The following is a 27,745-nucleotide window of genomic DNA, read 5'->3' as shown; positions in this document are numbered from 1 at the left end:
TTACATGAAATTTAATACAATAATTGATTTTAATCAAATTATGTGATTTATTTTTATTTACAATTAATTTAAACTGTAATAATTAATAAAATTAATCTTTTATTATATTTTTACAATTATTTTTAGTAGCAATTTAATATTAAAATACAATTTTTATATATTTGTATTCAAATTAAAAAATTTTAATAATTATTTTTAGTAGTAATTTAATACTACAATATAGTTTTAATATATTTGTATCCAAATTTAAATTTTTTAATATGTCTTTAAAATGAGACTAATTTAATAATCGATAAAATGTGATTTTAAAATGATTTTATTTATTTTATTATAATAATTTGATATATTTCAATAATTATTAAATTATTTTTATCTAATTTTTTTATTTTGATATATTTGTGTACATATATATAAAAACATTGAGGAAGGAGTTATTGAAGAGAATAAATATTTAGAAAGTATTTATTGGAAAAAAGTTTTATATGTACAAAATGTAATATTTATTAATTTATTTTATTTTTATAATAATATTTATGTAAAATGGTTTTGGAAGGAATTAGTGGGTTTTTGGAGAAAAAGAAGTTATTATGAAACTTCTTTCCATTATACTATTAATTAATCTATACTTATATAAAGGGATAGATTTTGATAATCATCCTTTTGATCTCTACTTTTTAGTAAATCATTATATTTCGTAGATACAAAAAAATATATATTTTTATATATTTTTGTCTATACCTATTATAAAGAAGATATATTTTGATAATCATTATTTTGATCCTCACTTTTTAGTGAATCATTATACCTCTTGGATATAATTTTTTTTTCTTATATATTCTTGGTTTGTGTGTAATTATTAGAGGCATAAGACCCCTTTAGTAGATGAAAAAGAGTTTGCAAAGTAAAAAAAATAAAAAAGAAATAAAAAATATTTTTAAAAAATATATAATAAAAATGTATTACTTGTGTTAGGTTCTGTGGTTGGGTGATAGGGTTATGGTGTGTGGAGAAAGAAATGAAGGTGATGGGCTGCGGTGGTTAACATTGTAATGGGCTGCTGTTGTTAACATTTGGCCCACTAAATGTAATGGTAAAAGGAAATGAAGGTGATGGGCTGCGGTGGTTAACATTGTAATGGGCTGCAGTGGTTAACATTTGGGCCCACTAAATGTAATTTAAATGTGTCAAAATTAATCTTATTTACAAACTTTAGGTTAAAATGTAATGGCCGAAAATGATTTTCTTTCCGGGCACTGTGTTGGAGAATAAAACAAACCCAGATTCTAACCAATTGCCAAATATATTAGTTATTTCATTTTGGTGTTTGATTTTTTTTTGTTAAAAGAAATTACCTACCACAATATAACCTTAAGCAGTATGCTCATTAATATGTAATATTATACTATTTTCACGATCAGATAGTCAAATATTTTTTATGTAATGGAAGTAATTAATTCTTGAATTGGTACCTCATCTTTTAAAAAATGTGTTACAAATGTTTCTTAGGCAATTTTAATTAAAAAAATATGTAATTATAATAATATACTTGTAATCATAATATTTTTTTTTTATAATTTTAACATTAAATATATTTTTTCTTGAATACACAAATATATATTTTTTATTCAAGTTTATTTCATGATCAAATAAGAAAACTTTGCATAATTTGATTGTAATCATTCAGAAGAAAATATCTAATCAACTCAACTATAAATACTCGTGCATATATCATTATTTTATTTTATTTTCTTGTTTTAAATACTTGATTAATAAAAATTGTTTTTGTTCTTGTTTTTTATTATCTTGTACATATTTTAATCTTTATCAATCATAAAAATAAATAAAAAAATAAACTTAAATATATTAAATCGGTGCATTTTGCACTCTATACTATGCAAAATTAACGCATTTTTTTAAGTATAAATATTTTTTTATTCATTTAATATATATATATATATATATATATATATATATATATTAATGTATGTGATAATAGATTGATAGTAATAAAAAATTGAAATAACTATCTTTCAATATTATAATATTTGAACATTATATGTAATTATAGTCATCTCTTAAAATACTAAAATAACATTTAATAAAAATTTAAAATATAGTTAATATATTCGACATTGAATATAGAATATGAACAATTATTGGAGCTGTTAGAGTGGTCTTTAGCCCGTGGGTCAACCCGGCTCACCTTGAAAATGGGTCAGGTTGACCAAAAAAAATGAAAAATTTTATGATGGGTCAAAAAATGTGACCCAACCCACCTGGATTGAGCCCGTGGTTGGTCGGGCTGCCCACCTAACCCACTTACCACCCCATCAACCCAACCTACTAACAACCCACTTAACTATTTGTCATAACCGGGATCACGACGGGATGACATTAACATTTCTTTTCAATGGAGCCACCACCAATATTTTATTTAAGGGAAAAACATTGAAAAATCCTTTAAAAGATAATCTTTAAAATTAAAGTTGGGTTCGGGAGTCGATTACGTGTAGGGAAGGTATTAGCATCCTACAACGCCTGTAAAAACAGTATCTTTAATTAATTGCACAAAATTATATAAATTTATAAATATTTAATTTACTCCTCAGAAATGTGTATATATATATATATATATATATATATATATATATATATATATATATATATTTTAAATGTGAGATGCCATTATTTTGTATTTTTATTAGAAAATTATAGGGATTTGGGTTAGCAAATGGCTAATCAATAAACCCTTCCATGAAAGATAGAATTTCTATTCAATCAATGTTATTGATTATTATTTGTTGATACTAAATTATGCTTAAAGCTTAGGACAATGAATAATTATTCTATTAACTTTTATGATTTACATGATATTAAATGGTAGAAATGCTACTCAATTAATATCATTAACCATAAAAATAAGTATACATTAATATTTTTATCTAAAGAAATAGATTTTGCACAAGGATTCAAGTTAGCAAATGGTTAATCAATAAGTCTCTCCAATAACGTTAAAAATAGAAGTGCTACTTAATTAACGTTATTGGTTGCAACATCTTTATTCTTTAAAAAGAAATTTTGTACAGGAGAGTTTAAGCTAGCAAATGACTAGTCATTAAACTCCTAGAATCAAATAGTGTTAAAGATAAATTGTTATTCAATTAACATTATTATTTGTCTTATATTAAATACTTTTTAAACAATAATTTTAAAGACAACAAATCATATTCACTATGTACATACAATTATTAAATAAAAAATAAAAATTAAATAAATAAATAAAGAAAGAAAGAAAAAGAAATGATACCAAATGAGAGACTTTAACTTGTTGAATCTTCAAATATGATGATCTATTAGGCGCTTTTTGGCAACCTAACACACTACAATGTTCCTCATAAAATCTCAAGAAATACAGAGGAGAGAGAAAGAGAAATTTTGAGCTCTAAGGAGTCTTAGACGAAATTTTCCCCTTGAAAATTATGCCCGAGTCGTCTATTTATAGACGTTAGAAGTTGCCAGAACATCCCGTTCCAAAATCGAAACGACCCATTTTGGATATGGCCGTTTTGTTTTAATTTAGTACCTGGAACGGCCCGTTCTAAATTCAAAACGGCCCATTCTAAAATTGAAACTGCCCGTTCTAAATTCGGAACGACCTGTTCCAAATTAGGATTTTGGGTCTTTTCATTGACTTGGAACAGCCCGTTTCCATTTTGGAACGGTCCATTCTGAATTTGGAACGACCCGTTCTGGGCTACTTAACAATTTTTTTTGGCTTCAAACTTTCTTGTTGTCATATGGTGTTGCCTCCATACTTTGGGAGCTCCTCCTCTTCATAGTAGATGTGCATTTCATTATTTTTGTGAGTCCGGATAAAATGGATTATTCACAGTTTCTCCTCTTTATTTATTTTTTATTAAATAATCTAAATAAGGTAATTTAGATCATTTGTGATAAGAAATAAATACAGATGTGAATTAATTTTATCCAGCTACCCAAGACATAGCTCCTATTGTTGATGGAGTAAGTTCTTGAAAGATTCAATGCTTTTGCTTGACCAGTCCAATGCTAGAATGTTGTGTTGGGATCACCAAGTGCTATTGCTGGATCAACCGAATGTTAATGTTGAATGCTTGTGCTGGAGGGGTTGAATGCTTGTGCTTGATCAACCGAATGCCAATGTTTGATGGAGTGGTCGAATGCTTGTGCTGGATCGACCGAATGCTTATGCTGAAGTGGTTGAATGCTTGTGCTTGATCAACCGAATATTAATGCTAAATGGTTGTGATGGAGTGGTCGAATTCTTGTGCTTATTGATTGAATGTTGGTGCCAATTCAATCAAATGCTGGTGCTAGATGTTAAGATTCATGGAGTGGTGAATCAACTCAAAATTGGAAAATGAAAGTTTTGATGATAACAAAATGTGGATTCTGAGAATCAAAGCTGACCAAGGACATCAACAAGTCAAAAACAAAGTCAAGAAGAAAAATATGGCTATTATGATGTGTAATAGGGATAGCTCATAAGTTGTATTGATTTGTTTAGCTTATTTTGCATGTGTGTGCTTTGTGCACGAGTTAATCTTAATATAATTTGACTGAGAGTGAGTATGATGATGATTTAAATACTTGGAAAGTTATTTTGAGATAGAAAACTAATTTTTTGAAAATTGACTCAAAATAATCGATTATCATTAAATATAATCGATTATTCCAGCAACAGGTGAAAAGGAAGCCTTGCTATAATAATCGATTATTTGTGAAATAATCGATTATCCCAGGAAGCACTCCCTGGAATAATCGATTATCCTGCAAAATAATCGATATTATGTTCTTGGGTGATTTCTAGAAATCATGAAGAACAAAATAATCGATTATCCTTTAAAATAATCGATTATCTGGTTCTGAAAATGTTATAAATAGTTTTCACACTTTGAAACTTCAGAACAGAGAGAATGAGTTAACAATCAAAAAGGGAAAAACATTATTGTGAAGTCTTTGTGACCTTCTTGGAGTGTTTTCTTTGTGAAACCAAGAAGTAAAACGTTTTTGAAATGCTTTGAAAAAGATCATCATCATCATCACATTCTTGGAAGAGAAAGATTGAGATTTTCTTCTGAATTCACAGTCTGATTTGTTCAGCTTCCAGGTGAATTCGTTCCTTTAATTCTTTGTGAATAATTATAAATCTTGAGTAGGTGTCTCAAGTGGTAAGGAATTCTTGTAGTGGGTTCTACAAGAGGTGCTTTCTTGGGGTCAAGAAAGTGGTTATCTTGAATGTAGGAGTATATGCATGTGTGGTATGCTTGTAAAACTTCTTCACTGAGATAGTGGAACAAATCTTGATTAGGTTATGATTGAGGACTGGATGTAGGTCACATGTGGAGTGGCTGAACCAGGATAAAAGACTTGTGCATTCTTCTCTTACCCTTATCTTTTACTTTGAGTAATATCTTGGTTGTGTGTTAAAGGGAATAATCTTGATTAATATGTGTGTATGCACAACATTGCTTTAAACTGAATCAAAGTGTTGCATACTAAGTGTTCTTAACTTTGAACTTTATCAAAGATTAATCAAGAAAGCATATAGGACTCATTCCCATTAGCAAGTCTTTCAAGGAACTTCTTTGAGAATTCATATTAGAAAAGTTTGAATTGAAATAAAGATCCTAAGAACTCTAAAAATTTTTAAAGTGTCATAGAATCCAATTCGCCCCCCTCTTAGATTGAGCCATTCTTTTCTAACATTGGATTGATTGAATGTTGATGGACTGAATGCTAATGCTGGAGTGGTCGAATGCTTGTGCTGTATCGACTGAATGTTGGTGCCAATTCAATCAAATGCTGGTGCTGGATTGATTGAATGTTGATGGACTAAATGCTAATGCTGGAGTGATCAAATGCTTGTGCTGTATCGATCGAATATTTATGCCAGGTAGATACTGGGCTTATACAAAAGAAAAATGTAACTTGTGTCAAGTAGATACTGGGCTTATACAAAAGAAAAATGCAACTTGTGCTAGGTAAGTACTAAACTTAAACAAAAAGTCATGTGCTAAGCAAGTACTTAGTCTAAAGACTATGCTACTGGTTTTAAAGACTTAAGAAAACCTAATAATAGGTTCTAGGAAGTAAGAGATGCAAATGAAATGTGATGCAATGGTGATGTGATCTAAAATGTTATGAGACGCAACTTTCAAGACTTAAACTTTTGTTTCTTTTCCTTTCTTTTTTGCTTTTCCTTTTTTTTAAGGTCAGAAATTCCTCATCGTGACACACAACCAAATATCATGGATGAGTGAGGCCTTTGAACGCTCTTTGACTTGAATGACAGTTGGTTATTCCCTTGGGTTACCCTTAAGTTGTTGTAAGCACTTATGAGTTGAAACAACGTTATTTTGTTGGTTGCGCTTTATCTAGAAATTATCAAGCATACTATGGCTTTTAAAACTCATAAAAATAATTTGTAATGCCTTGAATTTTCTTTTTTAGATGTAACATGCATTTCCTTTCAGTGTATTATCATAAAATGCAAAAATTGACAACAAAGAGGTAGGATAATCTTATTTAAGAAAGCAAAAAATGTGTATACAAAGGAAGTCATCGTATGACAAGAATGAAAAATATATACAACGGTAGCAATGAGAGGTAGTTGTTATGTGAGTGACACTTTCCAGATAAACAATGCTAGTACTACACTTCAATAACCTTGATTTCTCGCCAATAAACTTGAGAGGATAATTCAATGTATTTTGCCCCAGTTTTTCAGCTCTACCATGGCTTGCCCCAATTCATACCTCAAAAATTGGCATGATACTTATCTGTTAGATTGTTGAATTTTTTTTTTGGGACCCTAATTTTTGCCTAGATTGCTCTTTTGAGTTTTCAATCTAGCGAGTCGCTCTAATTTTTTCCTAGATCGCCCTTTCAGTTTTTCAATCTACCGAGCCTCCTTCTTTTTTTTTTGTTGTTGACCCTAATTTTTGCCTAGATTGCTCTTTCGAGTTTTCAACCTAGCGGGTCGCTCTAACTTTTGCCTAGATCGCCCTTTAGGATTTTCAATCTAACGAGCTTTTTTATTTTTATTTTTATTTTTATTTTTATTTTCATATATATTTTTTAGGCATAATTTGGTGCCCATTTACCAAGACGATCTTTTTGAACTTGTAGAATTTTCTTAAGCACTAAGTCTCCTTCTTGAAACTCTTTAGGGTGTACTTTCTTTTCAAATACCTTCTTCAATCTTTTTTGGTATAATTGTCCATGACAAATTGCATTCAACCTTTTCTCCTCAATAAGATTTAGTTGATCCAAACGGGTTTGGACCCATTCTTCTTCTTCTAATTTGGCTTCCATCAATACTCTTAAAGATGGAATTTCAACCACGATTGGAAGGACTGCTTCCATTCCATAAACTAAGGAAAATGGGGTTGCCCCAGTTGAGGTTCGAACTAAGGTACGATATCCATGTAAGGCAAAGGGAAGCATCTCATGACAATCTTTGTATGTCACCACCATTTTCTGAATGATCTTCTTGAAGTTCTTGTTTGTTGCTTCAACTGCCCCGTTCATCTTTGGATGGTATGGGGAAGAGTTATGGTGCTAAATTTTGAAGTCAACACATAACTCTGTCATCATCCTGTTGTTCAAGTTGGTTCCATTATCAGTAATGATTCTGCTTGGCACACCGTAACGACAAATTAATTCCCTTTTGATGAACTTTACAACCACATTTAGAGTCACATGGGCATATGAAGCAGCTTCAACCCATTTGGTGAAATAGTCAATAGCAACCAAAATGAAGAAACGTCCATTTGACGTTTTCGGCTCAATAGGGCCAATAACATCCATTCCCCACATCAAAAATGGCCAAGGTGATGATAAAACATTAAGGGAAGTTGGCAGAGCATTGATGTTATCAACATATGTCTGGCACTTATGACATTTCTTCACGTATTTGAAGCAATCATTCTCCATGGTTAACTAATAATAACCAGCCCTTAAGATTTTCCTTGCCATGGCATGCCCGTTGGTATGAGTGCCAAAAGAGCTTTCATGAACTTCTTTGATAATCTGTTGAGCTTCAACCGCATCTACACATCTAAGCAAAACCATATCATGATTTCTCTTATATAACACCTCTCCATTTAGAAAGAAACTCATGGCTAGTCTTCTCAAAGTTCTCTTGTGAAGCATTTGGTGGATATTGTCTACTTTTGATATACTCCTCAATATCATAGTACGAAGGATTTCCATCTGGCTCTTCTTCCACTGATTGACAATATGTTGGCTGGTCACGACATTGAATCTTTATAAGTGGCATATCTTCGTCATTACTCAACTTGAACATAGATGACAAGGTGGCTAGTGCATCTACTAATTGGTTATCATCTCGAGGGATGTGATTAAAAGTGATTTTCTCAAATTGCCTTATCAATTCCTTAATGTAAGCTTGGTAAGGAATTAATTTTGTGTCTCGAGTTTCCCACTCCTCTTTTAACTGATGAATGACCAAGGTTGAATCACCGTATACCTAAAGTATTTTTGCTTTTGCTTCTATAGTTGCTTGTATCCCCAGAGTACATGCTTCATATTCTGCTATATTATTGGTGCAATAAAAACACAACCTAGCCGCGATATGAGTATATTATTTTTCTGGAGAGATGAATATAGCTCCAATTCCATGCCCCAACATGTTGGAGGCACCGTCGAACAACATGATCCATTTATCTTCTTGTGGTGACCTTTCCCCATTAAATAGTGCCATTATGTTTTCATCTGGGAATTCACACTGCATTGATTGATAGTCGTCTATAGGCTGATGTGCGAGATAATCTACCAAAGCACTTCCTTTAATTGCCTTCTAAGCCATGTAAGTGATGTCATATTCTGATAAGAGAACTTGCCATCGAGAAATCCTTCCTGTGAGAACAGGTTTTTCAAAGATGTACTTGATTGGGTCTATTTTAGACACCAGCCATGTTGTATGACTAAGCATATATTGTCTTAGACGATGAGCTACCCATGCCAAGGCACAACAAGTTCGCTCCAACAATGAATATCGGATCTCATAATCAGTGAATTTCTTACTCAAATAATAGACATCTTGCTCTCTTCTTCCAGAATCATCATGTTCGCCTAAGACGCAACCCATAGACCCATCAAGCACTGTTAGATACATAATGAGAGGCCTTCCAGAGACTGGTGGCACTAAAATCGGTGGCCTCTGTAGATATTGTTTTATTTTGTCAAAGGCTGCTTGACAATCATTATTCCATTCCATTGGTTGATTTTTGCGTAACAACTTGAAGATGGGCTCACATGTAGCTATCAGTTGGGATATGAATCGGGCAATATAGTTCAATCTTCCCAAGAAACCTCGAACTTCTTTTTCTATGTTGGGTGATGGCATCTCCAAGATTGCTCAAACCTTGTCGGGATCCACTTCTATCCCTTTTTGATTGACTATAAAACCCAGCAATTTACCAGATTTCACACCAAAAGTACACTTGGATGGGTTTAGCCTCAACTTAGACTTTCTTAATCGCTCAAACAATTTCTTCATATGATGATCTTCTTCTTTTCTTGATTTTGTAATCATGTCATCCACGTAAACCTCAATCTCATTGTGTATCATGTCATGAAACAAGGTCACCATTGCCCTCTGATATGTTGCCCCAGCATTTTTTAGCCCAAATGGCATAACCCTGTAGCAAAAGGTGCCCCACGGTGTGATAAATGTCATTTTCTCCCTATCCTCCTCAGCCATCTTGATTTGGTTATATCCTGAGTATCCATCCATGAAAGAAAAGAATGAATGTTGTGTTGTGTTATCTACTAACACATCAATGTGAGGTAGTGGAAAATCATCCTTCGGACTGACTCTATTTAAATCTCGATAGTCCACACACATACGAACTTTCCCATCTTTCTTAGGAACTAGTACTATATTGGCAACCCATTGTGGATATTTGGCAACAGCTAGAAATCCTGTGTCAAATTGCTTTTTGACCTCTTCTTTAATCTTCAAAGATAATTCTGGTTTCATTCGTCTCAACTTTTGTTGACGGGAGGACATTCTGGCTTCAACGATAGCTTGTGTTCCACTATGCTCGTATCAAGCCCTGGCATATCCTGATACGACCAAGCAAAGACATCTTTGTAATCATGTAAAAGCCTTATCAACTTATTACGTTCAGCTTCTTTCATGAGCGTGCCAATCTTGACTTTTTTCTTTTCATCTTCGTCGCCCAAATTAATTGTCTCAGTTAGCTCTTCATGTGGTTGAATCTCTTTGACCTCTTGTTCCACTAATCTTAATAACTCAGGGGAAGGCTCTAAATCATCCTCTATTTCCTCACAAGTTTGATTAACGAGACAATCAAAATTATTTGATGCAACACTAACATTGTCACTTTCAAGCGCATTTTTCTCAAATCTGCATTATTTAAAGTTAGGATAAGATTGATAAAGAGATTAAGGAGAAAGGAAGAGGCAAGAGATGAAAGAAGAATGAATGCATTTTATTTAATATTAAAAGGAAATACATGAGCCCTTATTCAATGAAATAAATCTTAAAGCCTTGGGTAGAGCAATAAGATTAGCATTGCAAGAAAATTACTTTAAATTTGAATTAAAAACCACAGGCAGCTCGGCAATCTCCCAATTATTAAGCTCCATGTTCGGTGGACAAGCGCGAACCAGACTAGCCTGTTCGTCCTCGTGAAAGTCTTGCTCAACAACAACTATTGAGTTTGGAAACTCGAACCCAACACTTTAAAAACTTTCTTGTAGATCACAGATAGGGACCCCATCAATTTTTGCCTCCCTATTTTACAGCCTGGCTAGCCTCATTTCTCTTTTCTCATAAACAACCTGCCATTTATCAGCCTTTGAGGGTTTGCAGCCCAAACCAAATCGGTCTTTATTATCTATCAATTCAGGCAATTGGCTTGGTCCTTGTGCATCTCTTCCCAGTCCGCAACCATGTTGATATCCATTCCCTAACATGGTTTTAGCTACCATCATGGAGGCACCAGATGGTTGTGGCTTCACGATGTTCTTTCCATAACTTACATTTGCAATTTCGAGCCCTTGAAATGAAGTGTCCAAAGCTTCTTCAGCAACTTCAATATAAGGAGTGGATTAAGGTTTACTAACCAATAGGTCTTCTTTAGCCAATACAATGACTAACTTGTCATCCACAATAAATTTCAGCTTTTGGTGAAGTGTGGAGGGTACAACCCTTGCACAATGAATCCAAGGTCTTCTCAAAAGGCAACTGTAAGCTAGCACAATGTCCATCACATTAAATACTACCTCAAAAGTAACAGGACCAATTTGGATAGGTAAGCTTATCTCGCTAATCACTTCTCTACGAGACCCATCAAAAGCTCTCACTATCATAGTGCTTGGCTTAATGTATGATCCATCATAAGGAAGTTTTGCCAATGTTGCTTTTGGCATCATATTCAATGAAGAACCATTGTCAACCAAAACTCTCGCCAAGATATGGTTCGTGCATTTTACTGATATATGCAAAGCTTTATTGTGCCATACTCCTTCCTCTGGTATCTCATCATCGGTAAAGGTAAGGTAGTTATTGGCAGTGATATTTCCAACAATACCTTTGAATTTCTCCTCAGAAATGTCATGAACGACATGCGCTTCATTCAATATCTTCAACAATATTCGTCTATGGGGCTCAGAATTCATCATTAGTGACAAAAGTGATATTCTGGCAGGGATTTGGTTCAACTGATCAATCACCATGTACTCACTTTGTCATATGAGTTTTAGAAACTCATGTGCCTCTTCGTCGGAGACTTCCTTCTTCTCCTCTTCTTGCTCTTTGATTATCCTTTCATCCACCACTTTCTTTCCTTTCTCATGACTCTTCTCTATCTCTCTAGCTTGTTTGATTTTCAACTCTTCAAGAGTGTAAATTCGACCACTTCGAGTCATTCCACCAACCCCAACAACATTTGTGATGTCAATGGCTTCTAATCCCTCTTCAAAGGCATTAATGCAAACTTTTGCACCATATCTACATGGCACTGCTTTATTATCCTTGTAGGGAAAAACTTTTGGTACTTGTATTGTGATAAGCTTTGGTCTGTCAACATTCAAAATGACTAGGATTTTGGTTCCATGGTTGGGTAGATTGAGGTGGTCGTATGGTAGGTGTTGCGGGTGAAGCTTGTAGAGCTTGATGGACAGGTTGTTGAGGATATGGTGAGATGACGGTAATATTTGGGTAGGCCATGTGAAGGGTATAGAAATAAGGAGACTTGTTGTTAGGTATCCCAGGAGAGTTGAATGTCACTGTTTTTATATCTCCTTCCTTTTTCTTTCCTGCACCACTTGGAAATTTCCTTGAACTAGCTATTCCAACAGGGTCAACCAAAATCTTCCCACTCCTTATGCCATTCTCAATTTTTCCCCAATGATAACTATATTAGAGAAATTTGATGAAATGTTTCCAATCATCTTATCATAGAATGGTGCTCGTAAGGTATCAATAAATAGGGCTACCGTTTCTCTATCAGACAAAGGAGGTTCCACTTGTGCTGCCACTTCTCTCCACCTCTGAGTATATTCCTTAAATGTTTCACCATCTTTTTTAGACAAGTTGTGTAGTTGAAATCTATCTGGAACCATGTCAATATTATATTTATATTGTTTAAGGAAAGCATAAGCTAAATCCTTCCAGGAGCGATATAGGCCCGTTCAAGATGCATATACCAATTCAAAGCTGCCACAGTTAAAGAATCCTGAAAACAATGAATAAGCAACTTATCATTGCGAGCATATGCTGCCATCTTTCTACAATACATGGTTATGTGATTCTTTGGACAACTTGTTCCTTTATATTTATCAAATTCAGGCACTTTGAATTTCGGGGGAAACTGTATATCTAGAACCAAACAAAGATCGACAGCTTCACCGACATCATAGCTACCTCCTTCCACAACCTTTAGCCTCTCTAGCATTTGTAACTTCTCACTAGACTGAACGTGCTCAATTCCAAAGGTTGGTTGATATTCCCCAGAAGTTTGGTGAGGATTCCCTTGGTTAGAATTTCGGGGTTGGTAGGGAAATTGATGTTTGTAAGAGGCAACGTTCATGGATGAAACCTCAAGTTGGGTAGGTTGCATTTGTGTAGGCGGCCGATTCACCAATGGTTGGTGCTTATCCGGAGGATCCATGATTATTGGAGGTGTGTAGTTGAGCATATGGCCATTGGACCTCTGGAGGATCAACTTGTTAACCGGATTTGTTAAGATATAGAGTTAATGGTTGTGCTGGGGCTGGGGTAGAGCCAGGTGGATACGCAGGAGAAGTTGACGATTCTCCTCTAGCTATTGGAGGGGTCCCTTCAACATTTTTCACTTTTATAGACTGCAACATCTCTAGAATTTGGGCCATTTGTTCCTTCAATTGATTGATATCATTTCTCAGTTCTTCGTTGCGTTCCTCCATCTCATCCATGATCTTAGCCTGAGAGCGTGTTCTATAACGATACCGAGGAAAAAATTTGTTTTTTTTTGCTTTATTACTTTCTGAATACAAAGTGGATTTTATGAGTATAAAAGAAAAGGAAGAAGAAACAAATTTTGGAAAAATTGATTTTGTATTCAAATTGAAGAGCGACTCCCCACATCTCAACGCTAGAGGCAAAAATCCCTTAGGTCATACAATGGTTGACACTTATTTCAAGGGAGCATTCACTCCTCAATGGATAAGGTCATCTTACTAGCAAGGCAGCAGTACAAACCACATTTTCAAACAAGGATCAATCATCTCAAGATCAAAATGTGATTAACAATCACTCAAGGGAGAATTCTCTCCTCAATAAATGATGTCTAAAACAAGTTACATACTCTTGCTTAACCCTGATGCATTGCTAGTATGATTTTGAATCTCCCCCATATTGAATACTATCAATTGTTTTAAAGTGTTAATGAGACAAAGACTTAGTTAAATGAAAAAAAACATGCAACCTAATATGCCCCTAATATGCATGTATGCATGGCCTTCCATCATTTTTATCTTTTATTTTTTTATTAATATATTTTATTTTCGAAAAGAAAAGTAACCTAATTACAAAAGTGATATTGGATATAAATGTATGATGCATGAATGTATTAACATGTTTTTTTTTTGTTAGTATGAACATATAAAAGAGGGATAGAGAGTAGTGCAATGTGACCTATTACGGTAAACCTAGGGTAGGAAATTTCTAAGGTTAACACCCTACTTTGGAAGGTCATTAAGTCCACCTATTTGTGCATGAGTTTGTGGATGGATCTAAAAACTCCTCAAGATTTATTGGTCCCCAGGTTGCCCTTATCATATAAATAAGGACCTAGCGCATGAATCAATCACAAGTAGGGAACATACCCTCTCAATATGATTAACTCATGCTACTAGTAACAATCTGAGTAGTGACTCAACAACGGTCAAGTGAGCATCAAGCCCCTCAATAGCAGTCATCAAGCCATCGTCTCTTCTTATGCTCGCACAGGCTCGGGTATAGAGCCCAAAGTGTGTGAGGTACAAGTGTTAGTGAGTGTGTGGGATAACAAACAAAGATGCAAATAAAATAAATAAAACTCTAATTTAAGCTTAAATCCAAACAACACATGCGTAGCAAACAAAAATAACAAAACAAATAAATAAAACAAAAAATAAAATAAAAGGAAAGGAAAAAAAATTAATATTTATAAAGTCATAATTTTGCGCAATTAATTTAATAAGGCCCGACTCTCAAACATCCCTAGTGGAGTCTCCATCTATCGTAACCGGGATCACGACGGGATGGTAACATTTCTTTTCAATGGAGCTGCCACCAATATTTTATTTTAAGGGAAAAACATTGGAAATCCCTTTAAAAGATAATCTTTAAAATTAAAGTTGGGTTCGAGAGTCGATTACGTGTAGGGAAGGTATTAGTACCCTACAATACCTGTAAAAATAGTGCCTTTAATTAATTGTGCAAAATTATATAAATTTATAAATATTTAATTTACTTCTCAGAAATGTATATATATATATATTTTAAATGTGAGATGCCTTTTTTTTTTGTATTTTTATTAGAAAATTATAGGGATTTGGGTTAGCAAATGGCTAATCAATAATATGAAAGATAGAATTGTTATCCAATCAATGTTATTGATTTTTATTTGTTGATACTAAATTATTCTTAAAGCTTAGGACAATGAATAATTATTCTATTAACTTTTATGATTTACATGATATTAAAGGGTAGAAGTACTACTCAATTAATATCATTAACCATAAAAATAAGTATACATGAATATTTTTATCTAAAGAAATAGATTTTGCATAAGGATTCAAGTTAACAAATGACTAATCAATAAGTCCCTCCAATAACGTTAAAAATAGAAGTGCTACTTAATTAACGTTATTGGTTGTAACATCTTTATTCTTTAAAAAGAAATTTTGTACAGGAGAGTTTAAGCTAGCAAATGACTAGTCATTAAACTCATAGAACCAAATAATGTTAAAGATAAAATGTTATTCAATTACCATTATTATTTGTCATATATTAAATACTTTTTAAACAATAATTTTAAAGACAACAAATTATATTCACTATGTACATGCAATTATTAAATAAAAAATAAAAAATAAATAAATAAACAAATAAAGAAAGAAAAAGAAATGATACCAAATGAGAGACTTTAACTTGCTGAATCTTCAAATATGATGATCTATTAGGCATTTTTTGGCGACCTAACACACTACAATGTTCCTCACAAAATCTTAAGAAATACAGAGGAGAGAGAAAGAGAAATTTCGAGCTTTAAGGAATCTTGGACGAAATTTTCCCCTGAAAACTGTGCCCGAGTCGTCTATTTATAGACGTTAGAAGTTGCCAGAACGGTCCGTTCCAAAATTGGAACGACTCGTTTTGGATATGGCCGTTTTGTGTTAATTTAGTACTTGGAAGGGCCCGTTCTAAAATTGAAACTGTCCGTTCTAAATTCGGAACGAGCTGTTCCAGATAGGATTTTGAGTCTTTTCATTGACTTGGAACGACTAGTTCTCATTTTGGAACGACCCATTCTCAATTAGGGTTGTTGTTCTTTTTTGTAACTTGGAACGGTCTGTTCTAAATTTGGAACGGCTCGTTCTGGGCTACTTAACAAATTTTTTTTTGCTTCAAACTTTCTTGTTGTCATATGGTGTTGCCTCCATACTTTGGGAGCTCCTCCTCTTCATAGTAGATATGTATTTCATTGTTTTTGTGAATCTGGATAAAATTGATTATTCACACTATTTATTATTATATATATTATTTTAACAATATATCATTTTTTTATATATAAAGATAAAATCAATGTTAAACAACATGAATTTACTATAAATTTATCAACTCAAACCTCTAATGAAATTTAATGTTAATGAATAATCACTTTCATGAAAGAATTTTTATTTTTTTACCAATGATTTTAATTTTATTCATTATTGTTCATCTTTAGTTGGCCTCTCATCTTAAATAAGTTTTTACTATCTATAAAATTTAAACTTGAGTTTTTTTCTTAATGAGAGTAAGTTTAGTGCCACTTTATCCAACACTATCTTGAATATATTAATTAACATTGTACATATTTTAATCTTTATCAATCATCAAAATAGATAAAAAAAATAAACTTTAATATATTAAATCGGTGTATTTTGCACTCTATACTATGCAAAATTAACGCATTTTTTAAGTATAAATATTTTTTTTATTCATTTAATATATATATATATATATATATATATATATATATTAATGTATGTGATAATAGATTGATAGTAATAAAAAATTGAAATAACTATCTTTCAATGTTATAATATTTGAACATTATATGTAATTATAGTCATCTCTTAAAATACTAAAATAACATTTAATAAAAAATAAAATATAGTTAATATATTCAATATTGAATATAGAATACGAACAATTATTGGAACTGTCAAAGTGGACTTCAGCCTGTGAGTCAACCCCGGCTCACCTTGAAAACGGGTTAGGTCGAGCCAAAAAAATGAAAAACTTTATGATGAGTCAAAAAATGTGACCCAACCCACCCAGGTTGAGCCCGTGGTCGGTCGGGTTGCTCACCTAACCCACTTATCATTCCATTAACCCAATCCACTAACAACCCACTTAATTATTTATTATTATATATGTACTATTTTAGCAAGATATCATATTTTTTATAGATAACAATAAAATCAATGTTAAACAACATGAAATTGCTATAAGTTTATCAACTCAAATCTCTAATAAAATTTAATGTTAATGAATAATCACTCTCATGAAAGAAATTTTTTTTTTGTTTTGATTTTTTAAAGTTACACTTTTTAATTTAAATTCAAATGATGTATGCATAATACTTAGTTTGATAATTTTTACTTTACAATATTATAATATAATTAATATGTACTTCATCAATAAATAATAATCAAATTAAATTATGAATACCAATATATGTCAACAAATAAATTCATTTCATAAATAAGTTATTTAAATTTTAAAATAAAAAATATATAAAAACATGAAATACCTTGATTTCGCTAAAAATATCTCACACTCGAGAATTAAAAATACCAATATAGAGAGGTGGTCACAAGAATTACTTGATGGGCCCAAAGATAAAAAGCCCACGCGAGCACTGATCCGGTAAATTCGTAGTAGTTTCCTTTATATACGCCAAGTCTAACCGCACTTCCACACCACCTCAAACCCTAATTCCATTTCTTGTTCCTATCGTGCCATTTGCATCCCTAACCCTAATTTCCCTTCTGTTTCAAAATTCACGCGGTTCCTCCCCTTTTTACGCTGATCTGTTTATTTCTTACTTTTTCTGTGTTAAAACTTGTTTTCTACTTGTTTTGTAACTACTTATTTTATTTTATTTTATTTGCATCATCGGCGATATCTTCATTATTCCGTGGTCTATTTCGCGTCATTTGTTCTTTTTGATATCTAAATGTTGAGCCCTATGTGTGGTGTGATGTTCTGAGCAAATTGCATTTGCCTTTTTTGTAATATTTTTTCGACTGCAAAATTATAACCTAGAAATATAGTTGATTTTTCTTTTACTCTTAAAATAAAGTTCAACAGTGATAACTGGTGCAAATTGTTCGTTAGATTGCCCAATGATGTGAAAATATATTGTTGAGCGGCTTCATGGTTTCGTTCATAACCTGATCTGCATCTCTCTCTCTCTCTCTATCTCCTTTCTTTTCCTTTATGTGTATGGGTGCGTGTGTTTGTGTGTGTGTGTGTGTGTGTGTTTGTGGATGAATGACAGCTACGGGCCGTATGGAATGTGTGTGAAGGTTGTGAATGGAAACCATGACAAAAGCTGTTGATGATTTTGTATTAAGCTATGAGATCTGAGGGCTTTTAATTTTGTCTTCGAAACATTTTTTTTTGTAATTGATTTGTTTATTGGTTTTCTTGTTTAGTGGATGATGACACGCACTGGGCTCCGAGCAGTTTTAAATGCGCTTTTGAAGGAAATGCAAAGCCTAGAAAGCTTTGTCTGACACCCACAAGAGATACAAAGATGAATTGATTGTTAATTTCGTTTGTTTTCATTGTATGTGGATCCCTCGATCCGCCCCCTTCAAACCCTAATGTGGTATTATTTGATATTGATACAAGAATCTCTAATTTCCCCCAATTTCTTTTATTTACTTGTACGGCCTGTTCTTTTGCTTCTCTCTGTCTGTCTTTTCGTCGTTGTTGTGTATGTTAAGAGATATTATATATTTTGCTTCTGGTGTTATGAACACCAGTTTTGTGCTGCAATAGTAATTAAGCCCATGGTGTGTTTTGTGGGATTCATTTTTTATTTTAATTTTTATTGAGGAGATCTTATTTACCCGTATTTCTTAGATTCATGACTTGAAGGAAAATTTTCATCTTTACATAAACATTTCTGATAATATTTAGAGCTGTATGCCTGAAATCGTGCCCAATGATGTACAAATAGACTTTTGAGCGGCTTAATGGTTTTCTTTATAACCTGATTTGCATTTCTTTTTCTTCTTCTTCTTCTTCATCATCACCACCTTTTCTGTCTTTCTTTCTTTCTCTTTTTCTCTCTTCTATTCTCTCTCTCTCTCTCTCCTAGGTGCAAGAAGGTTGTGAATGGATCCCGTTTTTAAAGCTGTACATGATTTTTGAAGCTATGAGATCTGAGGGCATTTGGTTTTGGATTGATCTTTGTCGATTATTTTGCTTATAACAGCTGGCTTATAGAGTTTTATTGTGAAATTAAAATTTGCTTATAGTTGGGCAAAGACCATTGTAATCCTTTCCCCATGACTGCTGCTTTGATCTGTTTAGGTGTGTTTGCCGTAAATCTCCTGAACTATTGTATTCACAGTTAAGGATTTCATCCTTTGGAATTACAAAGGTCATCTGTCTGGCATCAACTTTAGCTTTTGCAAAATGCAAGCTTTACTCCACAAACAAAGGTAACTAATTATATAATTTCACAGAAATTAAAGTTTTCATTTGCGGTATTAATACTTTAAGTCTACTTGGGAGTTTTATTAAACACAAAAGCACTACTTGGCTGGACCCAACTTTAAAAAAAGTGCATGCCACCAGAGGACGTCCAGTCGGTAAGTTCCTTAGTTTGCACTTTCCACTGTATATGGCTATATGCTCCCATCTCATACCAAGCAAGATCAAATTCTAATGCCGCTTCTTGTTCCGTTTTTTTATCCACATCCTTCTGTTTTTCCAATTTATGGTTTTCTTTATTACTTTTCTGTGTTTTTTTTTTCTTTCATTACTGTATGAGACTTGTTTTCAGATTGTTCTGGACTTTCTGTTTTTATTTTGTCATTGCATATTGCATTGTCATCAATATCATTATTCTTTGTGATTAATGACATCATCTACGGTTGAATGCTAACGTCTGAATGTTAGGCCCTTTGTTTGCCATGATGTTTTGAGAAACTTGCATTTTTCTTTTATTCTATTACTTGTATCAAATTTATTTTTAATTTTTAATTTGAGGGCCTGTTATACGCATTTCTCCTTTGTTTTTTCTTTTCAAAATTTAATTCATAATTGAAAATGTTTTACTCCGAAAATAAAGTTCAGTAGTGATAATTGAAGCATATTGCTTGTTATCTTGCCCATTGATGCGCAAATAGATTGCTGAGCTGCTACCTGGTTTCTTTCATATCCCGATCTGCATCTCTCTCTCTCCCCCTCTCCCATCTCCCTCTTCCTCAGCCTCATCCACATAATCTTCCTCTGTGTGTGTTGTGTTGAGCGATGCTACCAATTCACTCTGATCTTGAAGGTGCATGAAGGTTGTGATTGAAAACAGTGACAAAAGTTGTAGATGATTTTCTATTAAGCTGTGAGATCTGAGGGCTTCGAATTCCTTTTTGCCTTCCATCTTTTAATCTTTGTGCCTCTTTGTTTGTGTTGATTTTAATTTCTGTAATTTATTCTTTGCTTATTTTTCTAAATGTTGATTTGTTTACTGTTATCTTTTGTAATTGGATTGTGTTTTTGAAAAGGTGCAAGAAGGTTTTGAATTGAACCAAGGTTAAAAGTTGTTTATGAAATTGTATTAAGCTACGAGATGAGTACTTTGGATTCATTTTCTTTTATGTTGAGTCTAGCAGCTGTCTTAAAAAGGTTTTAAAGAAAGCATATTTGGGTTTCTTACCCTTTGATTACGTAACTTTTTGTAGGTTTTCTGCTGTATTTTAAGGGCAATGTCTCAATGTTCTTTTGTCACCTTCACGACGCCAGTTTTCAAATTGCTTAACATATCTCTATCCACAAGAATTTTTTTGATGATTGACTATATGTAAGATGCTTATAAGATCTTTACGATTGATACTTAGTTGTTTTTATTTTAAAGATAATTGCTTATATTTGCCAGCTTTTGTGGAGATCTTTAGAAATATAATGCCCACTTTTTTTTCGCTAAAATGTTAGGCTTTTTGACCCAGTTAAATTAAAAAAAATAAAAATACACAAAATAAATTAAATTTTTTTTTATCGGAATAGGTAGTTTTTGCCACGTAGGGAGTCACGTGGATGAGAAAATGCATGGGGTGGACGTTTTTTAGAAAAGCCTCTCCCAGGCGCCTGATGTGATAGTTGACCCACGTGGAAAAGAAAGAGTAGGTGGTAAGTGTTTTTCAGAAAGAGCCTCCTTCAAGGCGCCATCTTTTGCAAATGTTACATGTGGCACGTTTGTGAAAAAAGAGCATGGGGAAGGCTTCTTCTATTGCAGGGCCATGTTTGTGAAGAAAGAGCATGGGAGAGGCTTCTTCTGTTGCAGCCAAGTTTGTAATGCGCCTCTCCCCGGGCGTTATGAAATTCATACTCCCTCCTAATAGTTAAATGTAGAATGTGTTATTGGGTTTCACAAAATTCACTTTTTCCGATGTAGTGCAGGTACTATCATATTTTATTTGGTGGTCTAGGATAGTGCAAGTGAATAATATATTTTATTTATTTTAATTTTAAATTTTAATTTTTATAATATATTGTATGGTGATTCGTTAGTATATGTTAGTGGTTACTCGAGTTTCATTAAAATGAATTGAAGATGGCACAATCACATCTAGATGAACATATAATTCAATCATATTCATTTTATATTGTCTCTCAAAGCTATCAAACATACACTCAAGATCTACATTGTATGTTGGAGATAATTTGATTAGTATTAAGATGTAACTTTGCATGAATTATTTAAAGAATAAAATTCATGCAAAATTACATCTTAATACTAATCAAAATTATCTCCAACATACAATGTTGATCTTGAGTGTATGTTTGATAGCTTTGAGAGAATATAAAATGAATATGATTGAATTGTATGTTCATGTAGATGTGGTTATGCCATCATCAATTTATTTTAATGAAACTCAGACAACCACTAACATATACTAACGAATCACCATACAATATATTATAAAAATTAAAATTAAAATAAATAAAATATATTATTCACTTGCACTATCCTGGACTACCAAATAAAATATGATAGCATCTAAACTACACCAAAATAAATGAATTTTGTGAAATTCAATAACACGTTCTACATTTAACTATATTAGGAGGGAGTGTCTGAATTTCAAAGCGCTGAGGGAGATGCGCATTACAATGTATCAGGACGTCAACAGATAGTACTTGGGAGAGGTTTTACAAACTTTGCTGCAACAGAAGAAGCCTCCCTCCATGCTCTTTCTTCACAAGCGTGGCACGTGTAACATTTGCAAAAGATAGTGCCTTGGGGAGGCTCTTTCTAAAAAATGTCTCCTCCATGTTCTTTCTTTTCCACGTGGCTCAGCTGTCACATCAGCCACATAAGGCTTCTAGGGGGAGGCCTTTTCTAAAAAACAGAAAAAAACGTCTACTCCCCATGCATTTTCTCATCCACGTGGCTCCCTACGTAGTATTCTGGTAAATTGTTATTTTTTTAATTTATTTTGTGTATTTTTATTTTTTTTTAATTTAACTGGGTCAAAAAGCCAAAATGTTAAGCCCATCGTGTGATGTGATGCCCACGGATTCATTTGGTCTCCATTTTATCGCGGATATCTTTTATATATTAAACTTTGTTTAGAACTTTAAATAGATTTCTGAGAATCATGACGGGAAAAACACATCGGAATAAGCTCTGATAATTATAGTTGGACTAATTGTCTGCAATCCAGCCCAATAATGTACAGAAGTACAAGTATACTAATGAGCGGTTTCATGATTTTGTTAACAACTGGATTTGCTTCTTTCTAGTTTTAATTGGGAGATTATGCAAATATCAAAATCGATAGTCGAGAACCAAACAATTTTTGCTCGGAACTATAAATAGGAAAATTACCGTAAATGTTTTCTTACTTCCCAATGATGGATAAATAGACTATTGAATTGCTAACTGGTTTTGTTTACAACGGACCTGCACCATTGCCCTTCACTCTCCTCTCTTTCTCTCTCTATGTGTGGGTGTGTCTGTTTGATCATATCTGGTCGTTTATTTATTTATTTATTTATTTTGGTGGTGCAAGGAGGCTGTAAATGAAACCAGTGTCAATAGCTGCAGATGATTCTATTTGTATTAGCTACCAGCTATGTATAAAATCTGAGGGGCTATGCAATTTTTCTGGGAACTGGGAACCAACGATCGGGTTAGGCAATTGTCTTGAAACAACTCTAATTTTTTTAATGATTATTTATCTTTACTTTCTACTTTATCAAAAGAAACTTCTTATAAATTAGTATTTTGGAAATGTTTGGTTAGAATATTTAAAGCTGTGTTTATGAATAGATTTGAAATTTAATGAACTTGAAGATTTTTATTTTTGAATTATTTTGATTTAAATTCTTATTATTTTTTAAATATGTTCTGATAAAAATTGTATTTTTTTTTATAGTTTTAATAGATTAATATAATTCCTATTGCCTACAAAATTTGGTTTGTAAATTGTATAAACTAGTATATAGAATAAATGCTTATTATATAATTAAATTATAAATAATTAAAATATATAATTATATATATAATAAATATTATGTTTGAATATATAAATTATATTTAAAATTTGTACAAGTAGATATTTTTAAATATTTAAAATGTATTTTTTTTATAGTAACATATAAATTATATTTTTTTATAGTAACATATAAATTATATTTTAAATTTATGATAAATAATGTATATTTCTATCTAATATTAATTTTATTTATTTATAACTTATTTTAAAAACATTTAAATTTAATTTATAAATAATTATGAAAAATAAAAATTAGATTGAATAAGAAGTTAAAAAAAATTCTAAGAACTTTTCTTATAAATTCCTAAAAACATTATTGTAAGATAAATGATCATGTTTAATATAGAGGTTAATTTTTCTTTGTGAGGGTTGTAAGAAATCTTTTAACATATTTAATTTAATTATTATTTATTATAATTATTGATAAATTAAATATTAATATTTTAAAATAAGTTATTAATTTAAAATAAATTATTAATAAATAAAATAATTATATATCATAATATAATTTATTATTCATAAATTAAAAGATGACTTATATGTTTTAAGTTATTTATTTATACAAATAAATTATTAATAAATAAAATAATTAAATGTTTTTACTTTCTTGGTGCTCCGCGTGTTAGGATCCTCTTCCTTGTTTCATTCCGCTCACAAATCCTAGTGCTCATGGTGCCCTGTGTGTTTAATGAGCTAGTGTCTTCCAATTAAATATATATAAAGCTCATAAAATATCAGTTCATCCTCATTTAAAGTTATAAATAAAATAACAGTTTATCTAAAGAATAAATACACTGAGTATTTAATGTCAAATTATAGCTTGTATGTAATTAACTAAAATTAAAGAGAGAACATAACTTAACTAAAATCAAAGAGAGAATATAATTCTTAATTACTCATATGCCTCGATTTTACATTGATATCAAAGTTTTTACAATTTCTCCCTACTCCAAATACCGAGGATTTTCATCTAAAAAATATATTGACAAACAAACAAGAAGTAATCTCACTCTATAGGAAATGAGTCACAATTCACGACATCCCATCTCTTCATGATAACAATAATTAATACATTAACTTTGCTTGTAACACCACTAATTTCATTCATAAACACATACGCAGTAATGCAATGCAGTGTGCACCTACATCTAAATGCATGAAATACTCACCCATCATAATCAAGAATATATAGTTGGTATCTAAGTTCCAAGTTAACCTTAGGCTACCAACACATAAGTGTTCTCATCAGAACAACAACAAATTTCTACTAGAACCACATAATCATGCAAGTATGATGCATGTCATAACCATGCAAATGCTTCTATATAGTTATATCATATCATTCACTGTTCATCAACATTTATGTTTATCCACATCAATTATCTCTCATCCAGATAATAATAGTATATATAAATATTCATCATCATATAATCAACCATTAACATCATAATAACATCTTTTAAAACATTATAAAAGATCCTTTTGACAATCTACGTCGGGCTTGGACACCCACGTCGATTCTAAACTGAGACAAAAAGCACCCTAGTCTTCTCATACCCGGCTTAACCAAGTCACGCCCAACTTTAAGGCGAGACAAAGAGCACCCAAATCTTTTCATGCCCGGCATCACAAAGCCACTCCCAGCTTTAAGCCAAGATAGAGAGCATATAGACCTTTTCATGCTCGACTTTACAAAGCCATGCTTGGCTTTAAGCTGAGACAAACAACACCCAGATCTTTTCATACCCAGTTTCACAAAGCCACGCTCGACTTTAAGTTGAGACAGAGAGCACCCTAGACCTCTCGTGCCTAGTATGAACATTTCCCCACCCGGTGTCAGCACATATGGGTAATGCCTTCATACGCATGAAGGCACACCCAACTCCAAGTACTCGAGCCTAGCGCTGCGTGCGATAACACCCAAACACACCATCATAAAAACAATAAACTCAAACAAACATCACAATAAACGATCATACAAAAATCTAAATAATCAGAACTCGTTTTAGTCTAGAAAATTCACCATTCAATGAAAATTTATTGAATTAAACGTCTACGACTCTTACCCCTAAAATTCATCAATTCTTTTCCCTTAGGAATCTAACCCTTTTTACAGAGCACTCAATTCATTACTTTAGAAGCATCAAATTATCAAATAAAATTTATATTAGGAATCTATTCGATAAACCACATCAAACGTACATAAAATTTCATTAAACATAACACTTATGGGATTGGGCTCAATCTCTCTACCTTTCATGCATATGCTCAATTCCCAAAGATGAGTGTTCTCACTCCCCCTTACCTTAAGTGATGCAATGTATGAGCCTTAAGCATCTTCCTCCTTTCCGATGATTCCTTCCCCTTGCTCCCCAGATGCGCTCTCTTTAGAGCACATGAGTGTCAAAGACATGAAGATGAAAAACAAATAACCCCTTCTTCGCCTCTCTTCTAATATATAAATCCTATTTCTCTAAACCCTTTATCTTTAATTATTTCTAGTTCTCCTTTTAATGATTAAATCTATTAAAAAATATAAAAAAATTCTTAATCATAAATAAAATAAAATCATCATTATCTTCTTAATTAATTATTAGTAGTTACATAAAAAAAATTCTAGGTTGTTACACAAATAGATATTTATAAATGTATAAATTATATTTTTTATTTATGATAAATAAATTAATAAATTATATTGTAGTATAACACTATTTTTATCTATTCATAATTTATTTTAAAATTTTAAATAATTATAATAAATAAAAATTAAATTAGATAAATAGACAAAAAAGTTGCTTAAAATTCTAATGGTCTAACATAATTATTATTTAATATATGAGAGTTGATTTAAAATTTAAAATTTTTAATTTATAAAAATAAATATTGATCAAAATTTAAATATTTGATCATTTATATTTTAAAATATATAAATAAATAAAAACTGAATAGAGTATTAATTTAAGTTTCGGTGATTCGATTTAAGTTATTTTTAAATCGATATTAATTAAATACTAAATAGTAGTGATAATTAAATAAGAACATTATTAATATATTTTTTTATTATCTTAATTTTAGCCGTAATACATTATTTCAGTATTCAAACTTTTGGATCAAATATCATTTAATTGTTTTGTTTTAATAAATATACACAAAGGATATTACAGTAAAATTTGATACATGATTCCAAACCATTGGCCCGTGAAAATTGAATACCGATTGAAACATAATAGTACATGCATGATGCATCATTTATTTAATAGTGGTCTAATCAACGAAACAACGCCACCTTTCATATCACAACTTCCTCTCTCCCTAAACCCTAAACTCTATACCCCGACACCTACGTTGCCAACTTACCATGTGAAAGATGTGGCAAAGTATTCCAACTCTTATTTCAACCTTCATTATTAATATTATTAGACGTTTGTATATATTAAAGATCCTTTGGACTTTTTTCTTTAACTAATATTTTAAAATATATCAATCAATCAATCAATATATAAAAAAAAGATTTTTTTTTATAAATTTCTTAAGTCAAATAGAAATTATTCATTAATCAATATTAAGAACCATTGTCTCATATTACAGAATTAATGTTAATAACACGTACCTGTATCCATTGACGTTGATCAAAAGGGTACAACGGAATAATCTTTTGGTACAATGATTTTCCTCAGCCAAATCATTAGATTCCTTGATGGGACTTGATGTTACTCTTCTGATGGGGAGACAGAGAGACGTATGTTTCTGATTTGGCATATTGGGGACCATGACCATCTTTACGATTTTAAACCTATTAGGGTTTCCATTAATCTCTAACGGGCCAAATCTGGTTTCTACTTACTTGGGCTCATATCAGTTTTTTTTCTTGTTGGCAGTCTAAATGCTCATTAAAATTAGATCACTTTTATTGACCCCAACTAAATGTAAATAACAAATATAAATACTACAAATAATATATGTAGCCCACAATAATTATTAGAAATAAAATTTCTAATATTTTTCAGGATAGGTGTCATCCTCTGATGGATTCTGTTATCTATGTTAAGTGGAGCATTGTTTTTTGTTATTTGAATTGATTATTTTTTAAAATATATTTTATAATTAATTAAAAAATTATATTAAAAAATATATTTTTATATTGTTATTTAAATATCTCTTTTAAAAATAGGACATTAAAAAA

General features: G+C 31.8%; 1 protein-coding gene, 1 long non-coding RNA gene and 1 other non-coding gene across 5 annotated transcripts; 2 read left to right on the top strand and 1 right to left on the bottom strand.

The window, feature by feature from the left end:
- Nucleotides 1–7,119: 7,119 nt before the first annotated feature.
- LOC109803319 (uncharacterized) lies at nt 7,120–7,572 on the bottom strand. Its single transcript, XM_083067630.1, has one exon. It carries the CDS (start codon nt 7,570–7,572, stop codon nt 7,120–7,122), a length of 453 nt encoding a protein of 150 aa, XP_082923756.1.
- A 9,587-nt stretch (nt 7,573–17,159) lies between these two features.
- Nucleotides 17,160–23,319, top strand: LOC109803249 (uncharacterized). 3 transcript variants are annotated; one of them, XR_014434700.1, is made up of 3 exons: nt 17,738–19,503; nt 20,746–20,864; nt 23,077–23,319. It is a non-coding gene; the product is annotated as an uncharacterized LOC109803249 (long non-coding RNA). The 3 variants fall into 3 exon arrangements; XR_003804627.2 differs by lacking the exon at nt 23,077–23,319 and adding an exon at nt 21,068–21,533; XR_002240156.3 differs by lacking the exon at nt 23,077–23,319 and having other exon boundaries at nt 17,160–19,503; nt 20,746–20,940.
- Nucleotides 18,486–18,570, top strand: LOC114916273 (small nucleolar RNA snoR118). The gene has a single exon (XR_003804663.1). It is a non-coding gene; the product is annotated as a small nucleolar RNA snoR118 (small nucleolar RNA).
- Nucleotides 23,320–27,745: the final 4,426 nt, after the last annotated feature.

Source organism: Cajanus cajan, chromosome 1 (genome assembly GCF_000230855.2).
Source record: "Cajanus cajan strain Asha chromosome 1, NIPB_CcT2T_4, whole genome shotgun sequence".
NCBI lineage: Eukaryota > Viridiplantae > Streptophyta > Magnoliopsida > Fabales > Fabaceae > Cajanus > Cajanus cajan.
This window is presented reverse-complemented; position numbering and strand designations above follow the sequence as displayed.